Source organism: Mchenga conophoros, linkage group LG3 (assembly GCF_057382185.1).
Source record: "Mchenga conophoros isolate Kocher_MC1m ecotype Shallow Benthic linkage group LG3, M_conophoros_male_GT1.1, whole genome shotgun sequence".
NCBI lineage: Eukaryota > Metazoa > Chordata > Actinopteri > Cichliformes > Cichlidae > Mchenga > Mchenga conophoros.
Window position 1 is genome coordinate 45602781 of NC_140528.1, and position 22524 is coordinate 45625304.

General features: G+C 42.6%; 2 protein-coding genes across 2 annotated transcripts; both read left to right on the plus strand.

Moving 5' to 3' along the window:
* The first annotated feature begins 223 nt into the window (after positions 1-223).
* Positions 224-7172, plus strand: wdr55 (WD repeat domain 55). The gene is made up of 4 exons (XM_085260171.1): positions 224-787; positions 2471-2577; positions 4284-4553; positions 6311-7172. Exons 1-4 carry the CDS (start codon positions 236-238, stop codon positions 6633-6635), a joined length of 1254 nt encoding a protein of 417 aa, XP_085116297.1. The 5' UTR covers positions 224-235; the 3' UTR covers positions 6636-7172.
* A 697-nt stretch (positions 7173-7869) lies between these two features.
* LOC146578981 (alpha-tectorin-like) lies at positions 7870-21534 on the plus strand. Its single transcript, XM_085260063.1, has 18 exons — positions 7870-7938; positions 8360-8445; positions 8810-9025; positions 9217-9288; positions 11199-11295; positions 11708-11834; positions 14983-15232; positions 15454-15604; positions 15732-15819; positions 15926-15988; positions 18163-18362; positions 18472-18603; positions 18697-18884; positions 19618-19769; positions 19855-20100; positions 20183-20342; positions 20540-20626; positions 20954-21534. Exons 1-17 carry the CDS (start codon positions 7893-7895, stop codon positions 20624-20626), a joined length of 2361 nt encoding a protein of 786 aa, XP_085116189.1. The 5' UTR covers positions 7870-7892; the 3' UTR covers positions 20954-21534.
* The last annotated feature ends 990 nt before the right edge of the window (positions 21535-22524 follow it).

Genomic DNA, 22524 nt, shown 5'->3' on the forward strand with positions numbered 1-22524 from the left:
ATATTAAAGAGTTACAAATATTCCCCTCAGAACACACAATATAAGCGAGTAAGCTTCAGCATATTTATTTTTAACTCTTGACCTTTAAATATATTAAAGGTATATATTAAATTTGCTGAGTGTTCTTCTGCGTGTGTGTGGTTTATTTAACTACAGCTTGGGGGCGGTATGAGGCTGGTTTTCACCTGCATCGCTTCTTTAATTCAACGTAAAAGAAGAAGAAAGGCAAAACAACATGGCAGCTACCACGGAACACGTTGAAGTAGCGTCAGAAAGTTCGGAAACTGAGCAAAAAGAAGCTCCGGAAACCACCCAAGACCCCGAAACGTCTGATTCTGAGCCGGCCGGCTCCGAGCCAGATCCGGACCCTGATGAGGACGAAGACGAGGATGCGGGCGAGCCGCAAGGACCGAGAATCCGAGATACCCCCATGGACCTCCAGCTGGAAGCGATTGCCAACACGGTTGCTCTGCACCCGACCAGGGACGTTTTGGCCTGCGGGGACGTGGACGGGGACGTGTACGCTTTCTCGTACTCGTGCACGGAGGGCGAGAACCGGGAGCTGTGGTCCTCGGGGCACCACCTGAAGTCCTGCCGCCAGCTTCGCTTCACGGCGGACGGAGAGAAGCTGTACAGCGTGTCCCGAGACAAGGCCGTGCACCAACTGGACGTGGAGCGGGGGCAGCTGGTCACACGGATCCGAGGGGCCCACGGGGCGCCAATCAACAGTTTGCTCCTTGTAGACGAGAACATCGTGGCGACCGGAGACGATGGAGGCACCTTAAAGGTCTGAACAGGGTCTCGCTCCGTCTTTACCCCGAATTTGAGTCTGTGTTTTTAGAACACACCCAGTTACCAGAAAGAGATTTAAGAGATCTTTTTGTGCCAGATTCAGTCATTAATAAACAACAATTCAAAATTTAAACACTGAGGACTAAAGATGTTGAGTGTTGGAGGGGTCATAATTTGAAGAGGTGCACTGGTTCTGATGTTTAGAAGCAACTAAAGCAAAGCCTCTGTCTCCTCTGTTCTTGAGTCTGCTTCTTGGAACAACCAGAAGCATCAGGTCAGCTGCCCTTAAAGATCTGTTTGCAGCGTGCTTAGTTAAAAGTTGACAAAGTTAAGAGGGTGAGACTGCAATTGGTGACTTAAAACACACATTTTCAAATTAAATCTAAAACGTACTGGAAGCCAAAACAGGTCAAATATGGTCTCGTTTAGCTGTGCCTGTCAGGGGTCAAGTTGCTGCATCCTGAGCGAGGATTAGATGAGAAAGCAGAGCCTGGAAGGTTCCCTGAACCAGACCTCTTGAAGTAGAGCACATTGCACCTCTGCACTCCCGTCAGACTTCACCATTCTCCACTCCTTCAGTTTGCGGCCGCAGTCGTCGCTCTGCTCGCCGTAACATGCCGTGAACCTGTTCTTCACCTTCTGTCGGTTCTGTTTGTAGTGACCCATGAGCTCACAGAGGACCTCTGGAGTAGAAAAGAACGACTACAATTGTAAGCTGCAGTCCAACCATGCTGGACGATTGGGCTCCGTGATGCTTTGACATAGACGTGCAGTCTATGGAGCAAGTTGTGTAAAGCACATTCAGAGTTCAGAGTGAAAAACCGTGCATAACAACTAGTCCAGTCATTATTTACATCTTGTAAGCAAGTGGCAGCCGTTGTTGCCATTTATGCTTATACTGGTGCATCATGTGCTAATTACCATGTAGTGCTGTCCGGATGTTTCATATGCAGTGCCAGCCATGATGGAAACAAAGTGTTGTAATGTTTGTTCCCTGCAGGGTTCTCACTCTCTGTTGTAAAAAGTATTCATTCACTCATCCAAAACATTAAATTCAGGTGTTTGATTCACTTCCACTGCCACGCTGAGGCATGCAGACTGCTTCCACAAACATTTGTGAAAGAATGGGTCGCTCTCAGGAGCTCAGTGAAATCCAGCGTGGTACCGTCATAAGATGCTACTTGTTCAACAGGTCCGGTCATAAAATTTCCTCAACACGAAATATTCCACAGTCAGCTGTTCGTGGTATTATAACAAGCTGGAAGTGATTGGGAATGACAGCAACTCAGCCATGAAGTGGTAAAATGCCAGAGTGGGGTCAGCGGATGTTGAGGCACATAGTGTGCAGAGGTCGCTGACTTTGTGCAGAGTCAGTTACAGCAGACCTCCAAGCCTCATGTGACCTTCATATCAGCTCAACAACAGTGCGTAGAGAGCTCCATGGAATGGGTTCAAATCAGCTGCTTCTAAGCCTTACATTAACCAGCTCAATACAAAGCATTGGAGTGATGTTAAGCACACCGCCACTGGACTCTAGAGCACTGGAGATGGGTTCTGCTGTATTGATTGATGCTGTCGCCCTGTTTCTTCTGGTCTTTGGTGGCCACAATGTCCCCTTTCAGTGAGTTCAGTTTTTTAATTCAGGCTTACCTCCCTGTCGTTTGTTTCCTCTCCGAAGGTGTGGGATATGAGGAAGGGGACTGCCATCATGGACCTGAAACACCACGAGGATTACATCAGTGACATCACTGTGGACCAAGCCAAGAGGATCCTGCTCACAGCCAGGTAACAACAACTACTGATCAACTATAGACAAAATCTACTGAACAATTCAAAAATCTCTCTGGATCACTTGGATCTTTTCACATCCAACAACCATGCAAACTTTACATTCACTTAATACTTTATTTTCTGAGAGTCTCCTTTCTGAAGAGCATAGGCTCTGAAAACTTGATAAATACTGGAAATATTCCCAAACAAATCATATTTACACAGCCTCCAAGTGTCACAGTGGTGTAGGTGTAGCTCCGGAGGTAGAAGGTTGGTGGTTCGATTCCTTGATGCTCCAGTCTGCATGCAAAATTAACCTTGTGAAATATACTAAACCCCAAGTTGCAACTTTTTGTCTCTATCCAGCTTTGACAATAAGGTAAGTTTAACAACGTGCATAACTGAATGTAGAAAATAAGAAAACTCCTCCATAGTCTGCTGCTCTAGAAGTTATACCACCGTGGCAGGTCTCGTCTTTACCTCTCAGCTGTGATAGGCCGACGGCGTGACCACCAAAATATGTGAATATGACAGGCCTCAAAAGGTCATGGTCAGAGGTCAAGTTTTTCTAAACATCACCTGTCAAATTTAATAACACAGGTGTGCTGCTACGAGGCTGAGGAGCAGCACTGGTGGCTGTCAGCACTTTGTTTTGAACGTACATTTGACTGAAGGCTCACGTCTAACTTGGATCTTCTTCTGATGTTTTGATAATCACAGTGTCATTGATGTCGAGTTTTCCCAACTTATCATCAAGCGCGTGTGCTGCTCAGCTGCTACTATAAAGTGAATCAAGATACAGTTCTGTGCAAAGTGCTGAGGCAGCCCTCATTTCTTTATATTTGCCAGAAAAATGGCAAATGTGCAGGCATTTATGTAAATATAGTATAGAAGCGCAAAAGAGTTTGTATGGTTCTAACAAGCTTGCAAGTCAATAGTTGCTATGACCACCTTCTAGATATGTTTTTGCTGCATTGGCAGTGTGCTTAAGATCATTATAATGCTGTAAAATAAAGCTCTTTCCCAAATGTGAAGCGTCTGATTGCTCCAAACTGCTTCCAAAATGACAAGAAAGCCTGACTCATTGGAAGGAAAATATGAAGACGTGATGGGTGACTCAAGACTTCTGTACAGAGCTATAGCAATAAAATGAAGAGTTGACATCCAACTGAAAACAACATTAATTTAGATCCTGGTACAGTTTTCACGAGAAATAAGTTCCACAAGAAGTCAGTCATGGCAGCAGCTCACCTGATGGAATTGGACGACTCATTTAAAATTCAAAAGGCTTGAAGCCTGAGCCAGTTTGTAGCCCACCATCAGCGATCAAACCCTGACCCAGCAGCAACTCTTTGACTCATCTTAACTTAAGCTTCTTTTTTTGTTTTTACATCAGTAAGACACTCAAGATACTCCAAGGAAACCCAAAACCATTACAGACTGTGACGCTTGGGGTGGTTGCAGTTTTTTGCAGAGCTTCGATATGTTTTTAGCCTTGGAGTTTTCACCTGGACGTCACGTGCAGCTATAAAAAAAATCACATGAATTTTAAAGTTTCCCAAATTTCAACCGAACTTTATGCGCTTAGGTGTTCTTAGTGAAAACATAAAGTTTCAGGGTTTTATTAGATATGATGGAGTTAAGGTACAGAAAAAAGCCAGAAATGGTGATCCTGAGCTCGCCATCTAAGCTCCAATCTGATTTGCTGTGATTTGTCACAGTGGCGATGGCACCATGGGCGTCTTCAACATCAAAAGGCGGCGGTTTGAGCTGCTGTCAGAGTACCAGAGTGGTGATCTGACCTCAGTGGCGCTGATGAAACGGGGCAAGAAGGTGGTTTGCGGCTCCAGCGAGGGGACGATCTACATCTTCAACTGGAACGGCTTTGGAGCCACCAGTGACCGCTTCGCTCTCAAGGCTGAGTCCATAGACCAAATCCTCCCAATCACTGACAGCATCATGTGCACCGCCTCCACAGACGGGTACATCAGGTGAGTTGTGTTAACATTGAAGGTTTAATACAAAATACAGTGTGATATACAGCTGGAAATATCTGCCAGTTTGAGCAGATTATGAAAGTAGTTCTTGCTTTTGACATTACTATCGATTAAAAGCCCTGTTAGCCGTCTGTTAGCCTTTACTGCAGAATCACTAAAACACAGAGTGTTACTCAGGTAATTTAGCATCTGTGCAACATGTTGGTGACAAGAAAAAATCATCTACCAGCAGGGCGCCAGACTAACTTTTTGCCATAGTTGCACTGGGTGCGCCTAGCACAAAAGTTAGGCGCACCCAGATTTTTCAACCACATTGCTCAACACCGCAGTTTTACATGTGCACATTTTTGGGGGGGAAATTGATGTCAATACAGACAATATTGATTTGTAAATGATTAACTAACAATCTTGTGCTTGTGCTTAAAGTGCTTTGGTATTCTTTGGCAATATTGTAGAAAATCTTAAACTTAATCATCACATCGGCCTCCTCTGTTTGCTGCTGTCGCTGAAAGGCAGTGGGGAGAGGGGACACTTGGGCAGTGCATTTACCACAACATATAGTGTTCTCTGGATACACTGGGCTTTTTCAGCGTTCAGAGGTTGATGGCTCTGTGTCAGAGCAGTGGCTGTGAATTTCAGACTGATCAGGCCTTAAGTTAACAAAAAAGTTAGCAATAGTTCTTTTCCTATTACAGCTACATCCACTTCTCTCAGGCCTAGGCTGCTCACTAGGGCTGGGTATCATCACTGATTTCTATAATCCATTCAATTCCAATTCACAAGGTCCCGATTAGATTCAATTTAGCCTCAGACAGTCAGAAATAATATAATTCTGATCGTTTATCAGTACTGACACATGTGAGACTTCATCAGAGGTGTGAACATCACAGCAGATGCCTTTGTGTGAAAGTAACTGAGAATAAAACACAGAAAAACATGAAGGAGATTTTCCTGGTCTGGCTTTTTATAGCAGATAACCTTGAAAATATTCTACAATGTTCTGCAATTTTGCATAATTTTAAAAAGTTTAAATGTCTTCAGTATTGAACTGCAGAAATTAGACTTTCTTGTCCATTTAAGTTAAAAAAAAACCCACAGTGGCCGACAGCGCTGTAAACAACGGTAGACTGGTGGGTTACTCACCTCTCTCTCTCCGCCCACCCTGCACTTTCAAACGTACACACCGACTACATGAATATCTGGACCACGACCAATCAGAGAGGTCCCGCCCCTGACTATCTCTGATTGGTTTAGACCACGATAGGGGCACAATGTGTGTCTGCTGTTGACCACACGAAGACTTTCAGAGTTGCAAAGACTTTTTTTTAAATTTGTTTTGTTACTCGAACAGTTGGTCGCACCGTCGTGCCATTGGAAAAAAATTGGTCTCATTTGTGACCAAATTGGTGGCACTCTGACCAATGAGCCCTGACCAATGATTCCTCTGATCTTGGTTTTGGACTTCAGGCCATTTTCAAAAATTATCGTCATCCTAAGTGAAATATTAGCATTTTAAACCAGCTTACTTTCAGTAATCTCGAAGACCTTAACCATCAGTTCCTGGGCTGCTGCGATTGGTCAGCACACCATCTGTAAAGTTGTCAGTACACGTTTGTCTGATCATCTGTGAAACTGCATTGAGTCAGAGTTGTTTTATGTTGAAGCTGATAAACAAATGGTACTCGTTAAGACTCATCAGACATCAGATTGTCAATATAACTTACTAACACACTCTGTCTCTCCACCATCAGAGCCGTCAACCTTCTTCCCAACCGAGTCATCGGCTGCATCGGGCAGCATGTTGGTGAACCCATTGAAGAGCTCGCTAAGTCTTGGGACTCACGTTTCCTGGTCAGCTGCGCCCAAGACCAGCTCATAAAGTTCTGGGATATTTCCAGTTTACCCAACACGACTGTCGATGAGTACCGCAAGAGAAAGAAGAAAAACGGTCGGATGAAGTCTCTCACCAAGAAGGCCCATGGTGACAATGACTTCTTCTCAGGACTTGTAGAGGAAACTGAGAAGGAGGAGGAAGAGGAACAGGAGGAAGAGGAGGATGACAGTGACAGTGATTGAAAATGGTAGTCATTAAGCCTTCGGACAGATTAGTCCTAGAGAATGGGTGTGTCTGCTGTTTGAGTCGGGCCTTTGCCTTTGGTGGATTCCAGTATTGTTAGAAACAAACAACCACTGAGGACTAAACAGAGGTTTAGTTTCTCTTGAAATGTGCCGGGATTAAATGTGAACGTCTCAGAGGAGAAAATGCTCTTCAACATTAATACTGTACATCAGTTCTGGCTATTTAGTGGTTGGTTGTGCATGTTGAAACTCAGTGCTTCCATGAAACAGTTTGTTAAATGTTTATATACTTTGTGTGAAAATTTGAGGAGGTCTGTTGTCAATCATATTAAAATAATTTATAAGAACTTTAATATTAGATGTTGTGGTATCAGTACCAGAAGTCGGGTGATGTGGCGATGAACCTGATCCAGAGTAACGCTAAGATCCAAAAACAGACTTTGCTGTTACATTTATACGCCTGCAGGATATCCTGTAAATCTGCTGAAAGTTGTGTTGTATCAAACTCATTTCTCTCAATAAAAGTGTTGTTTATATTTAACGAATTACTCATTTGAACTCTTAAAATTTAAAAAGGAAGTATTACTTTTATATTGACGGATCTCAGCCATCTGACTGATGGTAGTCTAAGGAGCTTGGAAAGAGACGTTACTGGACTTGTTTAAGCTACTTGAAGAGGTTTCATTTCTCATCCAAGAAGCTTCTTCAGTTCCGAAACAAAATGGTGGAGAGTCCCAGGAATGTAAAGGCCAGTGGGGGTCGTGCCTTAAGAGGGTCATTGACTTATGATCAATAACAACCCCTGTTTCTTTGTAACATTGCTGTGACAGAGTTGTGTGTGTGTTGTGTATAATTTGACACATTAAACACTTAAAACTACAATAACTGATTTTTGTCTTCTTGTTTTCAGCAGAATCACAAACAGCACAGGTTGGTTTTCCACAGAAACAAAGCTCATGTTTATGTTTATGCTCGGGGCAAATACTGAACTCTGTGAGTCATAAAATAAATAATGTTGGGTTTGATGAGTTCATACACTACAAGTGAAGTGAACTTAATACAAACCGGCTTACAACACATGATCATGTTGTATTCTCTGGATGGTGAAGGCTTCAAACTTTATATTTGTGAAGTTAAACTTTACAGAAAAGTTCAAAGTATAAATAAACTGACTATAAATGTTAGAATTTCATGCAGTTTTCTCAAAATGTGTTTGTGTTTCAGGGATCTGTCAGCTGATTGGCCCTCTCCAACATGCTCCGCCCTCTGCTCTGCCTGTGTGCTCTCATTGCACTGACAAGTAAACACACACACCTGGCAGCCATTTTGCAAGTGTCCTCAAAATACTTGAGTACAAAAACATGAGAGTGACGATGAAGAAAGCTTTAAGTACAAATAATCTGACATCGTCAGCAAAGTTTTATCTTTTTTTTATTATTCTTTAACAATAAAGCAAAACAAAAAGCCCTTTTCAATTGAACTTCTCATCTTTGCAGTTTTATTACCTTCAGTATCCAGAAGTCTATCAAGCTGTCGTTTCCTGTTATGTTTGTTTCCAAGAAAGCTAACTGATGATGTCATAGTAAAGCTTTACACTGACTGGTGAACAAATGCTGTTTAATCCCTTCATGAAGGCAGTTTTTCAGCCTGCAGCTCTCCCTGTTTGTCCGACCAGCTAACAGACTGTAGCTCACAGCTCTCATGTGTCTCTGTGTCTTCAGGTGCTCAGTGGTTCTATCAGTCTTCAGTGTTGGACATCAGCTCATGTCCCATCACGTATTATGGACAGCAGTACGAGCAGCTCTATGTGAGTAGGATGAAGCCTGATGTTTTAGCAGATCTTTGTGTTTCCATCACTGTGGCTGTTTAGTCTCCACCTGTGGCAGAGATCATGTTTGCAGACTGAGTGAACATCAGCAGTTAATGAAGGTCACACACTCTCTGTTCATGGGTTCAGGCCCTCAGAGGGCAGCTGGCTTTAAGCTCAGAGTCTCATTAATGTCCTCTGCAGTGATGCTGAGTATGTGGACATCACCTGATGCAGCTTCCTGAAGCAGAGCGAGAGCTCTGACTGAAACCTGAGCAGCTCTGACACCAACAGTTCAGCTGTAAATGACTCAAAGCACAAAAGATGTTGATGTTTGACTCGTTGTGTCTCTGATTTTCCACAGGTGAACATAACATCTGGAAATGTTACCGCCTGTTTCAACGGCTTTTTCAGTCCTGAAACTGGAGGCGACTGTGTTGTGGAGCGTTCACTGGGAGCAGAGCAATTTCAATTTTTCATAATGCTACAACCTTCCACTGGTGATGTGGATTATGTTCGTCAAAATTTTCCAACCATTCAGAACAGTTTGGAATGCTATTTTTTGCTAAGTTTTCTTCGTGTGAGTGTTTTTCTTTATCACATTGTTAAATCTGACTGGTGTCACTTTTTAATGTTTTACCTCAAATTAATTGTATAAACACTGAAAACCAAAAATAAAATTTAAGGTTTTATCACATCAAACAGTTTTGTAAAAGCTTTTAGAGGAAACTTCCTGACAGTGTCTGAAACTTTTCTGTTTGCTGGTTACAGTTTGGTTTCTATCCTTTAAACTTTGGGAGCAGCTCACAAGCAGCTCTGGTGTTGGACACCTCTGATCCAGTGGTGAGTCTCTGAGTGTTTGTAAACAACTATCCACCAGAGGTGGGACCAAGTCATTGTTTTGCAAGTCTCAAGTCAGTCTCAAGTCTTTATCCTCAAGTCTCAAGTCAAGTCTCAAGTAATGTCAGGCAAGTCAGAGTCGAGTCTCAAGTCACTGGTGTAAAAGTCCGAGTAAAGTCACAAGTCTGACATTTTGAATTTCAAGTCCTTTCGAGTCTTTAAAAAAACAAAAAACGAAAAAATAATGTTGCAGTTATATGCTAAATGTAAATATTAGACCATGTAATTTTAAAATCTGTGTTTTTCTCAACACATACAAAATAGTGAACTTAGAAAATATACACAAATTGTGAAATTGCACCTCTTTAAAATGCAGCTCAATTAAACCTAGCTCCAAGAATAATTTTCACCGACAGTTCTGAGATAAGCTGCATGTTATTCTTGGATGCGGTTGTAGGACTGGCTTTAAAATCGCATGACAAAAATATCATACATATTAAAAAAAACTGCATCACCAACGTAGCCTGGACAACATTTGCTAGTTAGATGAAGTCAACTATCTCATTTTAGCATATTTATATGCATATTTATAATCATACGCTTCTTGGAGTGAGTGCATACACTCATGAAGTGTAGTAACTTCAGGTCACTGCAACAAGCCCAGGTACAGTTTACCGACGGATGGGTGCAGGACCTTGAAATGCACCGTGTAGAAAGTAAAGACCATCGTACGTATCATAAGTTTACCAGTCTCACAAATCGTCTTCATAAATACAGATTCCTTAACCGTTTATTAATAGGACCTTTAAGCTCAACGGTAATTAATTAGCAGTGGAAATAATTTCTGGTAGCATCACAGAAATGTAGCAGTGACAATAATATTGTATGCTGTAATCGTACTGGGCAATTAGTGATACAAAAAACCTGTTTTATCCTGTGAATAAAAGTATATGTTTTTGTCAATGTACCATAATAACAGAAGCGAAACACAATATTGTGTCAGGACAATTCACTATTTATGCACAATAAATAAAGGAGCATAGCGCGACAATTTCTGTTCAGCGCCAGACTTGCTTGTAACCTATATCACCAATAGGGATCGGTACCGGTGTCCGGTGCCATGATGGCACCGGTTCTGACATAAACGGTAGTAACCAGACCGAAAAGCAGCGCACATTTCGGTGCTTTATTTCGGTGCTTTTTTTTCCTGAGCTGTGATACACTTTAGATTCTAGCCAATAATTTTACGTTTCTGAGGATAGTAGGCGGGCCCAGGTACGTACGTTCTTTTAGAGCAGAGCTACAGATTAAAAAAGTCCAAGGCGAAGCGGTCAAAAGTCTGGCTGTACTTCACAGCAAAATATGCAAACTCAGCAGCAACAAGTGCTTTAAGCTGATACTGTCAAAGGAGGTAACAACTCAAATCCGATGAAACACCTGGCGACGCATAGCGTTTTTTTTAAAAGCCCAGAAATGCGCCGTATTTGATAGCTTGCTGCGAGATCTCACACCGAGCGCATCTACTGCGGGTGGGTTGCCTGTTATCGGACCCGGAGTTAGCAATATCCCCCAAAAAACCCCGAAGAGGAGAGTCCTGGCCCCTAGCCCTGCCAGTGTAGCAGAAATGATGAGGATATTGATGCAGCAGCAGCCGTTCTTCTCTGCGTGAGTAGCTTAATGTTGTTCGTGTGTAATTTACGTTGAGTAGGCTAACCACGTTATTACATTAATGCATGTAAGGTGAACTAGCAAACACCATCATAGCTACATGCGGCTGTCTTCTTGTTTGATGGCAGATACTCCCTTCACCCTGGCCATGTTTACATACTACATGAAATAGACAAAAATTATTGTTTTCATCTTGACCTGTCTGCTTTGTGGTCATAACATTGATTGTGTTTGTTTCTGTCCAGGTGTATGAGCTTCAGGTTGGTGGAACCACAGTTGATACAGTCAATCTTACTTCCTCATCTCGAGGTTTCTTGGACATCAGTGGATGCAGACACTCAGGTAAGTGAATCTAAAGCTCCAAACTTGACTTTGGGATTCTGTAAAATGTAACTATTTGAATGTTACAGAGATGTTTGTGCTCACAGTTGTTAATACCCTCTGTTGTGTGCACCCCTTACTGTAGTGTTACCGGTCACAAGTGACCATCCGGCTTTAACAGCTCTTAAATTAACATAAGAAACATTTTTCACAACCAAATTCAGCTCAGTGGGTTGTTCAGTAGGTCTTAAAATTGGATCTTTCATTTGGTCATTCAGTGGGCCATTCAGGGGGTCAGCATAGTGTGGAGGATGTCATAAAGCCATTGGAGCAATCAGATGTAAAACACAATATTTATGAGTTTTTTAAAAAACACAACAGAAAGGTGATCTGTTAGTGTTTAAACTAAAATAAACTCTTCTTCAATCCTCAGGTCAGATGTATCGACCTGGTACAGTGATCAACTCTCCACAAACCTGTTTCAGCTTCACCTGTAATGAGACTGCACACCTCAACACCTCCAGCTGTGGTGCGCTGGAGCGTTGTCAAGGCAACGGCATGTAAATATATCCTCTTTGTATTTCAAAAAAACGCTGTGATGACAGAGTTTAATAAACAGAATTATATGAACAGCAAGACAACACATAGCAAATCAATCTGCTCCACTTCAGCAGCATCAGGTGCTGAAAACCATGTGAATGTTGATTCGTGGTTTTCTTTAGTGTTTGATCTACTGCAGAATATTTTTAAGGTCATCTGCTGTAAAAAGCCAGGCCAGGAAAATCTCCTTCATGTTTTTCTGAGTTTTATTCTCAGTCACTTTGACACATCTGCTGCGATGCTCACAGAACTATTTGTGACTGTCTGAGTCAAAATTGAATCGAATCAATTTGAATCAGGGATTGATAAAATCAGGATCTTATGAATCGAATAGAATGAGTTGCAGAAGTCACTGATGACTCAGCCCAACATAACCTTTGTTGGCAATAACAGAGGTCAAACGTTTACTATAGGTCTTTACCAGGTTTGCACACACAGTAGCTGGTATTTTGGCCCATTCCTCCATGCAGATCTTCTCGAGAGCAGTGATGTTTTGGGGCTGTCGCCGAGCAACACGGACTTTCAACTCCCGCCACAGATTTTCTATGGGGTTGAGGTCTGGAGACTGGCTAGGCCACTCCAGGACTTTCAAATGCTTCTTACGGAGCCACTCCTTTGTTGCCCGGGCGGTGTGTTTTGGATCATTGTCATGTTGGAAGACCCAGCCTCGTTTCATCTTCAAAGTTCTCACTGATGGAAGGAGGTTTTGGCTCAAAATCTCACGATACATGGCCCCATTCATTCTGTCCTTAACACGGATCAGTCGTCCTGTCCCCTTGGCAGAAAAACAGCCCCATAGCATGATGTTTCCACCCCCATGCTTCACAGTAGGTATGGTGTTCTTGGGATGCAACTCAGTATTCTTCTTCCTCCAAACACGACGAGTTGAGTTTATACCAAAAAGTTCTACTTTGGTTTCATGTGACCACATGACATTCTCCCAATCCTCTGCTGTATCATCCATGTGCTCTCTGGCAAACTTCAGACGGGCCTGGACATGCACTGGCTTCAGCAGCGGAACACGTCTGGCACTGCGGGATTTGATTCCCTGCCGTTGTAGTGTGTTACTGATGGTGACCTTTGTTACTTTGGTCCCAGCTCTCTGCAGGTCATTCACCAGGTCCCCCCGTGTGGTTCTGGGATCTTTGCTCACCGTTCTCATGATCATTTTGACCCCACGGGATGAGATCTTGCGTGGAGCCCCAGATCGAGGGAGATTATCAGTGGTCTTGTATGTCTTCCATTTTCTGATGATTGCTCCCACAGTTGATTTTTTCACACCAAGCTGCTTGCCTATTGTAGATTCACTCTTCCCAGTCTGGTGCAGGTCTACAATACTTTTCCTGGTGTCCTTCGAAAGCTCTTTGGTCTTGGCCATGGCGGAGTTTGGAGTCTGACTGTTTGAGGCTGTGGACAGGTGTCTTTTATACAGATGATGAGTTCAAACAGGTGCCATTCATACAGGTAACGAGTGGGGGACAGAAAAGCTTCTTACAGAAGACGTTACAGGTCTGTGAGAGCCAGAGATTTTCCATGTTTGAGGTGACCAAATACTTATTTTCCACCCTGATTTACGAATAAATTCTTTACAAATCATACCATGTGAATTCATGGATTTTTTTTTCACATTATATATATATATATATATATATATATATAATTAGGGGTGCAACGATATTCGTATCGATATTGAACCGTTCGATACAGTGCTTCCGGTTCGGTACGCATATGTATCGAACAATAATAAACGACAATAATTTCTTCCACACTATGAACTTTAGCATATAAAAGTGATGATTACCTCGTTCATTGAATTTTGAGTGTTCTAATCTATCTTGTTACATCTGTGGTGTTCCCGATCAAAAGTCACTGCCATAGGAAATGAATGGGAATTCATTTATTCCCCCCACCCAGTTGACTAAACGACCACTGAAAAACCCACTGAACTGAATGTCACGGTGAAAAATGTTTGATATGCTAATTTAAGAGCTGTTAAAACAGACCGGTCAATTGACCAGGAACACTAAAGGAACAATGCCAGAATCTATCACTAATTAGCACATATTCCAAAGGTAGGGTAGGGTAGGCAGGTAGGTATAGATAGATAAACACAAACAGTATACCAAGAATCTCCAAATGCTAATTCTGTTCATCTGGACATAGCATTTTCAGTGGCAGAAACGTTTCATCACTCCTCCAAGTGACTTCTTCAGTCTCAGCTGACTGCAGGTTTCTCCAATATTATAAACAGTACATTTGCATAAAGACTGAAACCAGCCCAAGTATACCAAGAATATTAAGTAAAGAAATACAAAATAAAAAAGGTAATACACTATATACAACGAGCTAGAACCAATATGCACAAAAGTAGTAGGGTGCAGCATCTTAAACATGGAACATGAACTCATGTTTATGTGATGCACACCATTCATAATAAACAGGATGGATTATTCGCTTTGGTTCCCAGCAGCTCTCTCCAGCATCATCAGCCCAGTAACTAAGTCAGGCTCTCCAGCTCAGGAGCGAATCCCACAACTGCACAAAGGCTGCTTGGTAATGTAGTCCATGCAAACACTGACTTTTCTACATAAACACTCCAGTCTAAGTATATAGTGTATGTGTGTGTGTATGATTATATAGTATTGTAATGATCCTTAAGGTGAAGTTATTGTGATGTGTTCACTATTGGTTTCTTTAAAAGACATACTTTGGTTATGCTGCATAACAAATGTAGAGTGTGTGCTGTGTGGGGGGAGTTAGTTATTGGACCTGGAAATGGAGTTGTTCGTCTCTACCTGGCATTAACTGCCCTGTTACTGTACCGGCTCAATAATCTGGGGAGAGAGCAAAACATCTTTTGCTTAAGAGTCTTACAGGATATTTACTCAGTGCAGATCGATATATCGTGTATATAGGTATACGTGTCATCCCAAAAAATCCACAAGAGTTTCTTCCTGACCATTTTTCATTCCCACTGTTGCCAAAGTGGTTGCACACAGGGGGTCATATGATTGTTGCGTTTTCTCTCTAATATTTACGTTGAGGTGACTGCTGTTGTGATTTGGTGAACATAAAGTTGAATGAAGCGGAATTTTCTGCATTTGTCAGCTGCGTGTTGGACACCATGTTGGCCTCCACCTGCACTGTGACCGGCCCCACTGTCATTGACGTCCACGGCCAGATTAACTCCATCCAGGATCGCTGTGCGTACTCTCTGTTCTCGACTCCGTCACTCCCAGACTTCCATGTTTTGGGGAACTTCAGGGACAGACGTCGTAAAGATGTGAGCTTTTTGGACAGTGTGACGCTGTGTGTGGACGGGCATTACATTCACCTGGAACAAGGTGGGAGAGTTCAGGTAAGCGACCTACAGCCACAGTTCATGTGTCAGAGTGGAGTCTGATCCAAAGTCCTCCCTCATCCTCTGCTGTGTCTCCTCTCATCGTTCTTCTCAGGGCTGTTAGAAGCAGTTCTTTCAGAGCTGCTGGACTCAGTGGTTGTTGCTGTGAAATCAGCCTGTTTGTGTGTTTGACATGTTTCACTCAGTGTTTCCTCCACTTTGTCTCTGCTGTGATGCAGCTGGACGACTCCACACTGACCCTCAGCAGCTCACCTCAGCTGGTTCATGGTGTGCAGCTCTCTAAGGACCAAACTGGAGTCACTGCCGAACTCACCAACCTCATCATCTCTGTCTTCTTTGATGGCAACACCGCACAGATCCTCTTAGAAGGTGCAGAAGATAAAGTTTAATTATTGTAACGTAAACTGTAAACTGTGCTGTTATTTATTGAGCTGTTGTGTGTGTCCAGTTTAAATATTGATGCTGATCTGACTCATTCTGTCCTGATCCTGTGCAGGACCTGCTGGTTCATCTGTGGAGGGTCTGTGTGGAAACTCCAGCAGCTCTCTGAGTGACCTGAGACTCTCTGAGTACAGCTCCACCAGGTAAGACCTCATCACAAGCTCCGAGTCCCTCTGACTGCTGCTGCTGATGTTGCAGATATTCTGTTTGTATGAATGAGCCTGAACTTTGTTGTTTGTCGCCCCCTAGCTGTGAGATGCAGTACAGTGAGACTGCTGACAGCACGATCAACTGCACCAGTGTGACTGAACGGTGAGCAGATCCACACAGTAGGAAACATCTGTGTTGTACCTTGATCTCTGTGGTACATCACATATAACTGCAGCCAGGGGCGGAGCGTGGGGGTGGCTTACGGGGCTTAAGCCCGGGTTGTTTTGTCAGAAGCCCGGGGTATTTTGGAGTGTAATTTTTTCATAGTTAGATGCCTGGCTGACAACTGTATAAAACAAAAAGTACACACAATATTCGAAGCACATAGTGCACACTGTGGGAATTTACGACTGTGCGTGAATCCCCCCCTGATATTGGTATGATCCAAGCTCAGGCACTAAGCGACTGAGCGAGGGGGCGGGGCAGCTGCTGCCCGTGAGTGCGCTGTTGGAGAGACGGAGCCAGCCATACTAAGGAGAGCTTAAGTTTGACCAGGTACCAAAGCAAATCATTCGTACTGTACAAATAATGTAAATATGACGGTGCATCACGAAAGATTGATATGAAACTGATCACTTGACCAATATTACGTTACTTGCTCTTCAAGTGAATCAACAAATGGCAAAATGAAAAGCCGAACAAATGCTATTTTTTTAGAGTCTTAGCTTACGTGTGTTTATTTCATATTTTCAGTTCTTACCCTCCCCGACTAAATCGGTTTCAGTTATGTACTGAAACATAAGAATGGACATTAGAGGGTTCTTTCAAAGAAAAACTCAGGTAAATGTTATTTTATATATTATGCTTTGTATGTTGTTCAGTATATTTCTATGCAAAACAAGAGGGATTTCAGTACACAGCAGGATATTCACATTTGTAACCAGATATTTACATACACTTTAGGGAGAAAACATAAAACATTTTTACTGTACAACATCAAAACTTTTGTTTTAGATAAATATTGAAATATCTTTTGAATTAGTTAAATGTCAGAATAAAGAGAGACAGAGCTGTCTATTTTTTATCACTTTCATTAAATTTAGGAGTACATATACACTAAGTTTATTGTTAATTAATAAGAAAACTCCAGAGGATTCCATTCTGAGCTGAAGAAGCTTCTGATAGGTTAGTAGAGTCCATGTGAGTAAATTGGTGGCACAGCTGTGGATGCATATAAGGCAAAACACAGAGCCTGTTTCTGTGACATGGGAAAATCAAGAGATGTCAACCAAAACACCAGGAAAAGAACTGTGGAGCTCCATAAGTGTGGCTCAGTTTGAATACAATTTGGTGCCATTTGCAATTAAAAAACACAGACAGTTTCTCTCTTTACTCTTAAAGTTAACAAATATGTTTTTATATTTATCAATCTAAAAAAATAAACATTTAGTCTGATTTGATGTTACAATTAAAAAAGTGTTTGTGTTTTTATCTGAAGAGTTTGTGAATATCTGGTTTCAACTGTATATTTGATGATTGTCAGCACAAAGAGAGAGAGAGAGGAGCAGAGATTGAGATGGAGAATGAGGACAGAACAGAGATGAACAAGAGCAGGTGAGACACACATGTTAGTCAAATGGTTGCTTACTAAAAGTATCACTGTATCATAGGTACTCATGTATCTCGTACCTAGTGTTTCTTTTTAGGTTTGCTATTTTTCAAATTCTATATTTATTAAGTTCTGCAGGCTTGTTTGCACAACAAGGCTAAATAATTATATAAACTTTTCTCAATCTAAATATTGTACTTTGGTAGAATTAAATAAATAAGTGTAGTGCAGGTCTATGATGATTTTTAGTGCTACTATCATCTAGTTCTGATTGTGGTTATGTCTTGGTTAAGTCCTCAGTAGTCCTGATTTTGAACTGTTGTAGTCCTGTTTTAATTCTGGATCAGTTCTGGGTCTGGTTGAATTGGGGTTTAGTCCCTGTGTCTTGATACAGCCCCGACTTCGTTCTGTCTTGCTGCTTAATTAAAAAACTAGTTTAAGGTGTCCTGCATGTGTGATATATATATTTCCCTATATGAAGTCATTCTTTTTTGAACAAAACTCAAAACAGAGCCAATTAATCTTTCAGTCATTTCTACACCCCCCCCCCCCCCCCCCTCAAAAAAAAAAAAAAAAAATCCCACATGCATACTACCCTTTAGGGCTAAGCCCCGGGTGTTTCAAATGTCTGGCTCCTCCTCTGACTGCAGCACAGATAGAAGATAACACATCTGATTACAGATTATCATTTTATTATCTTCAACTTCTTCTTATGTCTGTGGTACAGCTGTAATCTCCTGAAGGAGGCGCCCTTCTCCTCCTGTAACACTGACATTGACCCAGAGCCCTACATAACCGCCTGCACCGACACTTTGTGTAAATATCCTGCAGTGGACGGACTCAACTGTCAGTTCCTGAAGGCCTACGCCAGAGCCTGCAGTCTACACAACCACACTCTGGATGGCTGGACATCAAAGACCGGCTGCTGTAAGACCTTATTAAGACCTTAATAAGCTCTCCTTTGTTAAAGACCTGAACTCTGGAGTTTTAGAGCTCCCATGTTTTCAGGATAATACATCAGTGTGTTCCTCTGTAGCCTCTGAGGCCTTCTGTCAGGACAGGACCTGCAGCGATCACGAGTTCTGTGGTGAGAAGACGGTTGGTGGTGACACTCGCTGCTTCTGTCGGGACATTTTTGCCTCCAAGTACCAAGAAAACAACTCTTTGGGTACGACAGCTGTGACATCACCATGACAACAGGGCTGAATAATGGAGGAAAACTTCTAACTGTGATTTTTCTGACTGATATTGTGATGTTCAGGTGATCCAACGGTCTGCATGCAGGACTCTGCTTCAGTCACTCTGGTCGGTTGTCTCCTGGCGGACAAAGACATCGACTACTCTGCCTTACACCTCAACGACCCGACCTGCAGGGGTCAGGTGGACGAGCTCACCCACATGGTGACCTTCAGCTTCAACAGCAGCAACAGCTGTGTGACGGTGGTCACGGTGGGTTTCATCTCCTCCTCTTTACCTTCTACAAGCAGCCAAACATCTTCCATCATCTGCTGAGCTTCTCCTGCTCTGCTGCAGTTTGAGATCTTTCTGTGGGATCAGCTTCACCTCTGAGCTCTGAGGCTTCTCATCATGTTGACGATCTGTGTAGTTCATACACAGAAACATCAGAGTAGGAGTTTGATTCAGTACAGGAAGAAACTCTCTAATGTTTATGCTGTGTTAAAATAAAGTGACTTCATTTGATGTGCTCGACTCGTCTGCGTGACACGAGCGGTCAAAGGCAGAGACAGAAAGGAGACTAAAGCTGCTGTTGTTGCTTTTAAGAACAAAGTGAATGAGTTTGATGTTTTTGACGTGTCTATTTAGCAGATTGTTTCTGATGAAATCTGTGATTATAATCACTGACAAGATGTCATAAACATTGGACTGAAAAAACAAGGACACTTTCTTAACTTAACTTACTTAACTTCATACGTCTGAGTTAGAGGTCCATCATCTTCAAAGTGTAGTCAAAGTTCTGATGTTCTCAGATTAAAATCACTGTAAAGAGACTGAAAATAAAGTTAACGTGGCTTCATGTGTCTGTGCAAATAAAGCAAACAGAGCATGATTTACATTCACTTTTTCTAATTGAATAAAACTGATTCAGTGCACTTTGGGATTAATAAAGTGAATTGTCAGATGTTAAAAGTCAGTAACAACATCTGATTGTGTGACTCTGCAGACCAACAACAGCCAAGTGATCTACAAAAACACCATCATGACCCAGAGCAGCTCCTCTGACATCATCAATGGTCACGACCAAGTCTTCATCGACTTCTCCTGCGTCCAAACACAAGCAGACATCAAGACTGCCACCTTCAGGATCAGAGACAGGTGTGTGGTTGAGTTACTTTAAGATGTGAAGCTTCTCATGAGGTTTGTGAGTCAGAGAAACCTGAAGTGTGTTTGTGTTCTGCAGCTCTGTGATCCAGCACATCACATCTGGAGTTTGGGATTACACTCTCACCATGTGTGCGACCACTGATGTTGGACACACACAAGCTGTGCAGTCCAGCACTGAAGTGCAGCTGATCCAGAAGATCAGGGTGCAGCTGAAGACTGATGGGCTGGATGGCGACGTGGTCGTCGTGGTGACCGACTCCTGCTGGGCAACTGACCAGCCATCAACTAACAGCACTCCGAGATACGACCTGATCATAAACGGGTGAGACAGACTCACAGAGTCATGTGGTTTTGATCTCTCTCATGGACTCCTGAACAAAGTGTGTTTTCCTGTCTGTGAGCAGCTGTGCCAACCCTGCTGACCAGACGGTGCAGGTGGAGGACAACGGACTGGGAACCTCCAACTACTTCTCCTTCAGTATGTTCCAGTTTACTGGTAGCTCTGGTGAAGTCTACCTGCACTGCGAACTCCACCTGTGCCCCAAACAGAACAACTGTGTCCCGGTACAGCTTTGTTACCAAACACATCACACACAATCAAATGTATCTCTCTTCTGTTACGATCATTAAACAGATTATTTTCACTTATTCTTGTTTCTATTCTGACACAAAAACTCAAATGTTCTCAGCAGATTCAGTTCTGAATGAAAGGATCAGTGTTGATCTTCTAAAGTCTGGACTTTGTCTCTCGTTGTCTTTAGACTTGTCCTGCAGGTGCTCGCAGACGCAGATCTGCCAGGTCCAAATATGAAGGTGAAGCCTTCATCAGCATGGCCTGGACTCATTAGGTGAGACACAGTCTGCTGTTTTAATAGTGCTGAGAAGTGTTTGTAGACAAAGTGCTGATTGTTAGTGGTGTAGCAAACATGTTTCCCACAGAGAAATGTCTCCATTCAATTTAAGAGAAAGATATTCTCTGAGTTCCTACCAATGAGATTGTTTCCAACTGTCTTCGTGTAATAAATTTAATATACTGCTGAGTGAGTGAAAAGCCCTGGCTTAAGGTAAATGTCCATCTCAATACCAACGATAAACATTTAAGAGAAGGAAGTGACACCACAGAGAGGATGAAGGGTTGTTCAGCAGTCACAGTGGGGTCTGGTTTATCTTCTCAGGTGGTTTCCACGGTGACTCGGACTGACCTACAGGTTATTGACCTCCATGATCATCCTTGACTTCTGATTGGTCCTGATCCAGATCCTGTGTTGGGCCTGCGTCCTTGACCCAGCATTTTGAGTTATTGTGGGGTTTTTTTTTCTCTTATGAGATAATGTTAAGTTCTGGGGTTATTATTAGCTTGTCTTAGTTGAAGTTTAGTCTAGTTTATGTTGTTGTCCATGTCTCGTTGTTTATGAGTCTTTTTCCTTTTTTTCATGTGTTATCTCCTTGTCTATAAAGGTTCCCCTTGTGTCTCTCTCCTCTGTGTCCTTCTCCTTCTCTCTGTCTCTTGTCTCAAGCTTGCGTGTCCCAGTTCATGTCTCTCCAGGTTTCTTGTTTTATTTTAAAGGTCTGGTTTCCCTGTTCAGTGTGTTTAGTTTTGCTTCCCCTGTGGCATAATAGGTCGTGTCCAAATTCATGGGCTGCATCCTCCTGAGGCCGCATTTGTAGACCGATTACGTCACAGCGACGCGCCGAAGGCTGTCCAAATTCGTAGACTCCTCCGAATGCAGCCGACAAATGCGTCCTCCTTTTCCCCGAATTTGAAGGATGGGTCGGGTGTGTCCTTCGTGGCCTACCACATCCCAGAATTCATAGCGCGGCCCAGCCAAACTCCAGTTTCCAATAATGGCGGCCGCTACTAAGTTTTAAGATTACGCTTACTAATCTTTCTGGGTCACAAAATAAACTTTTAACATATTTTCAGGCGAGAAAGTAGCTGTGTAAACATCAAATATCTGCTCGGTTTATCAAGATATCCCATATTTGCAAAAGTGCTTCGACGTTTTCGGAGATGTCTGTTACCCACCAGCTCGATAGCCGGGAGCTCGAGGGTTACTGATGCGGCCGAGAACGGCACAACTCCCGGCACATCATTTTCAGATCACCGCGGACTTTCGCTACTCAGGTTAAACGTGATATATAAGTTACTTAGACAACCTAAAAATATTATTGTTGGGCTTTTTTCAGTGTTTTGTTTGTTTGTGAGTAAATTGGTTTGGCTGAGATTAAAGTTATTAGATTAGATTAGATAAAATAAAACTTTATTAACCCCCCGGGTGGGTTCCTCCTTGGTTTTTACACAGCTGACTAAACGTCAAACAGAAAACTGATTAAAGAGAAGTATGAGACAGTCGAGAATTTACGCCAGTGTCCTGTTATATTTTAGATAGCAAGAAGCAGACGGCCGAGTTTATTAAACTCCACCGAGACAGCGGTGACGCTAATCAGAAGGCTAGACCGTCCAATTTCACAGCAGTTTACTTCCGGCCTACCCGACCTTCTGAGGACCCGGCCCACGTAGACCGCGAAGGCCGGGTCCTCAGGAGGATGCAGCCCATGAATTTGGACACAACCATATTCATTTGTGTCAGCTGTTTTTCCCCAGGTGTTTCCACTTCCTTCACTGCTCTCCTATGTATTGAAGTCCTCTGGCTCCGTTTGTTCAGTGTCGGTTCATCTGTTTGTATTTCTTCATGTCATGTCAGGTCTTAGAGTTTTTCATGCTCCTGCTCATGTTCATGTTCTC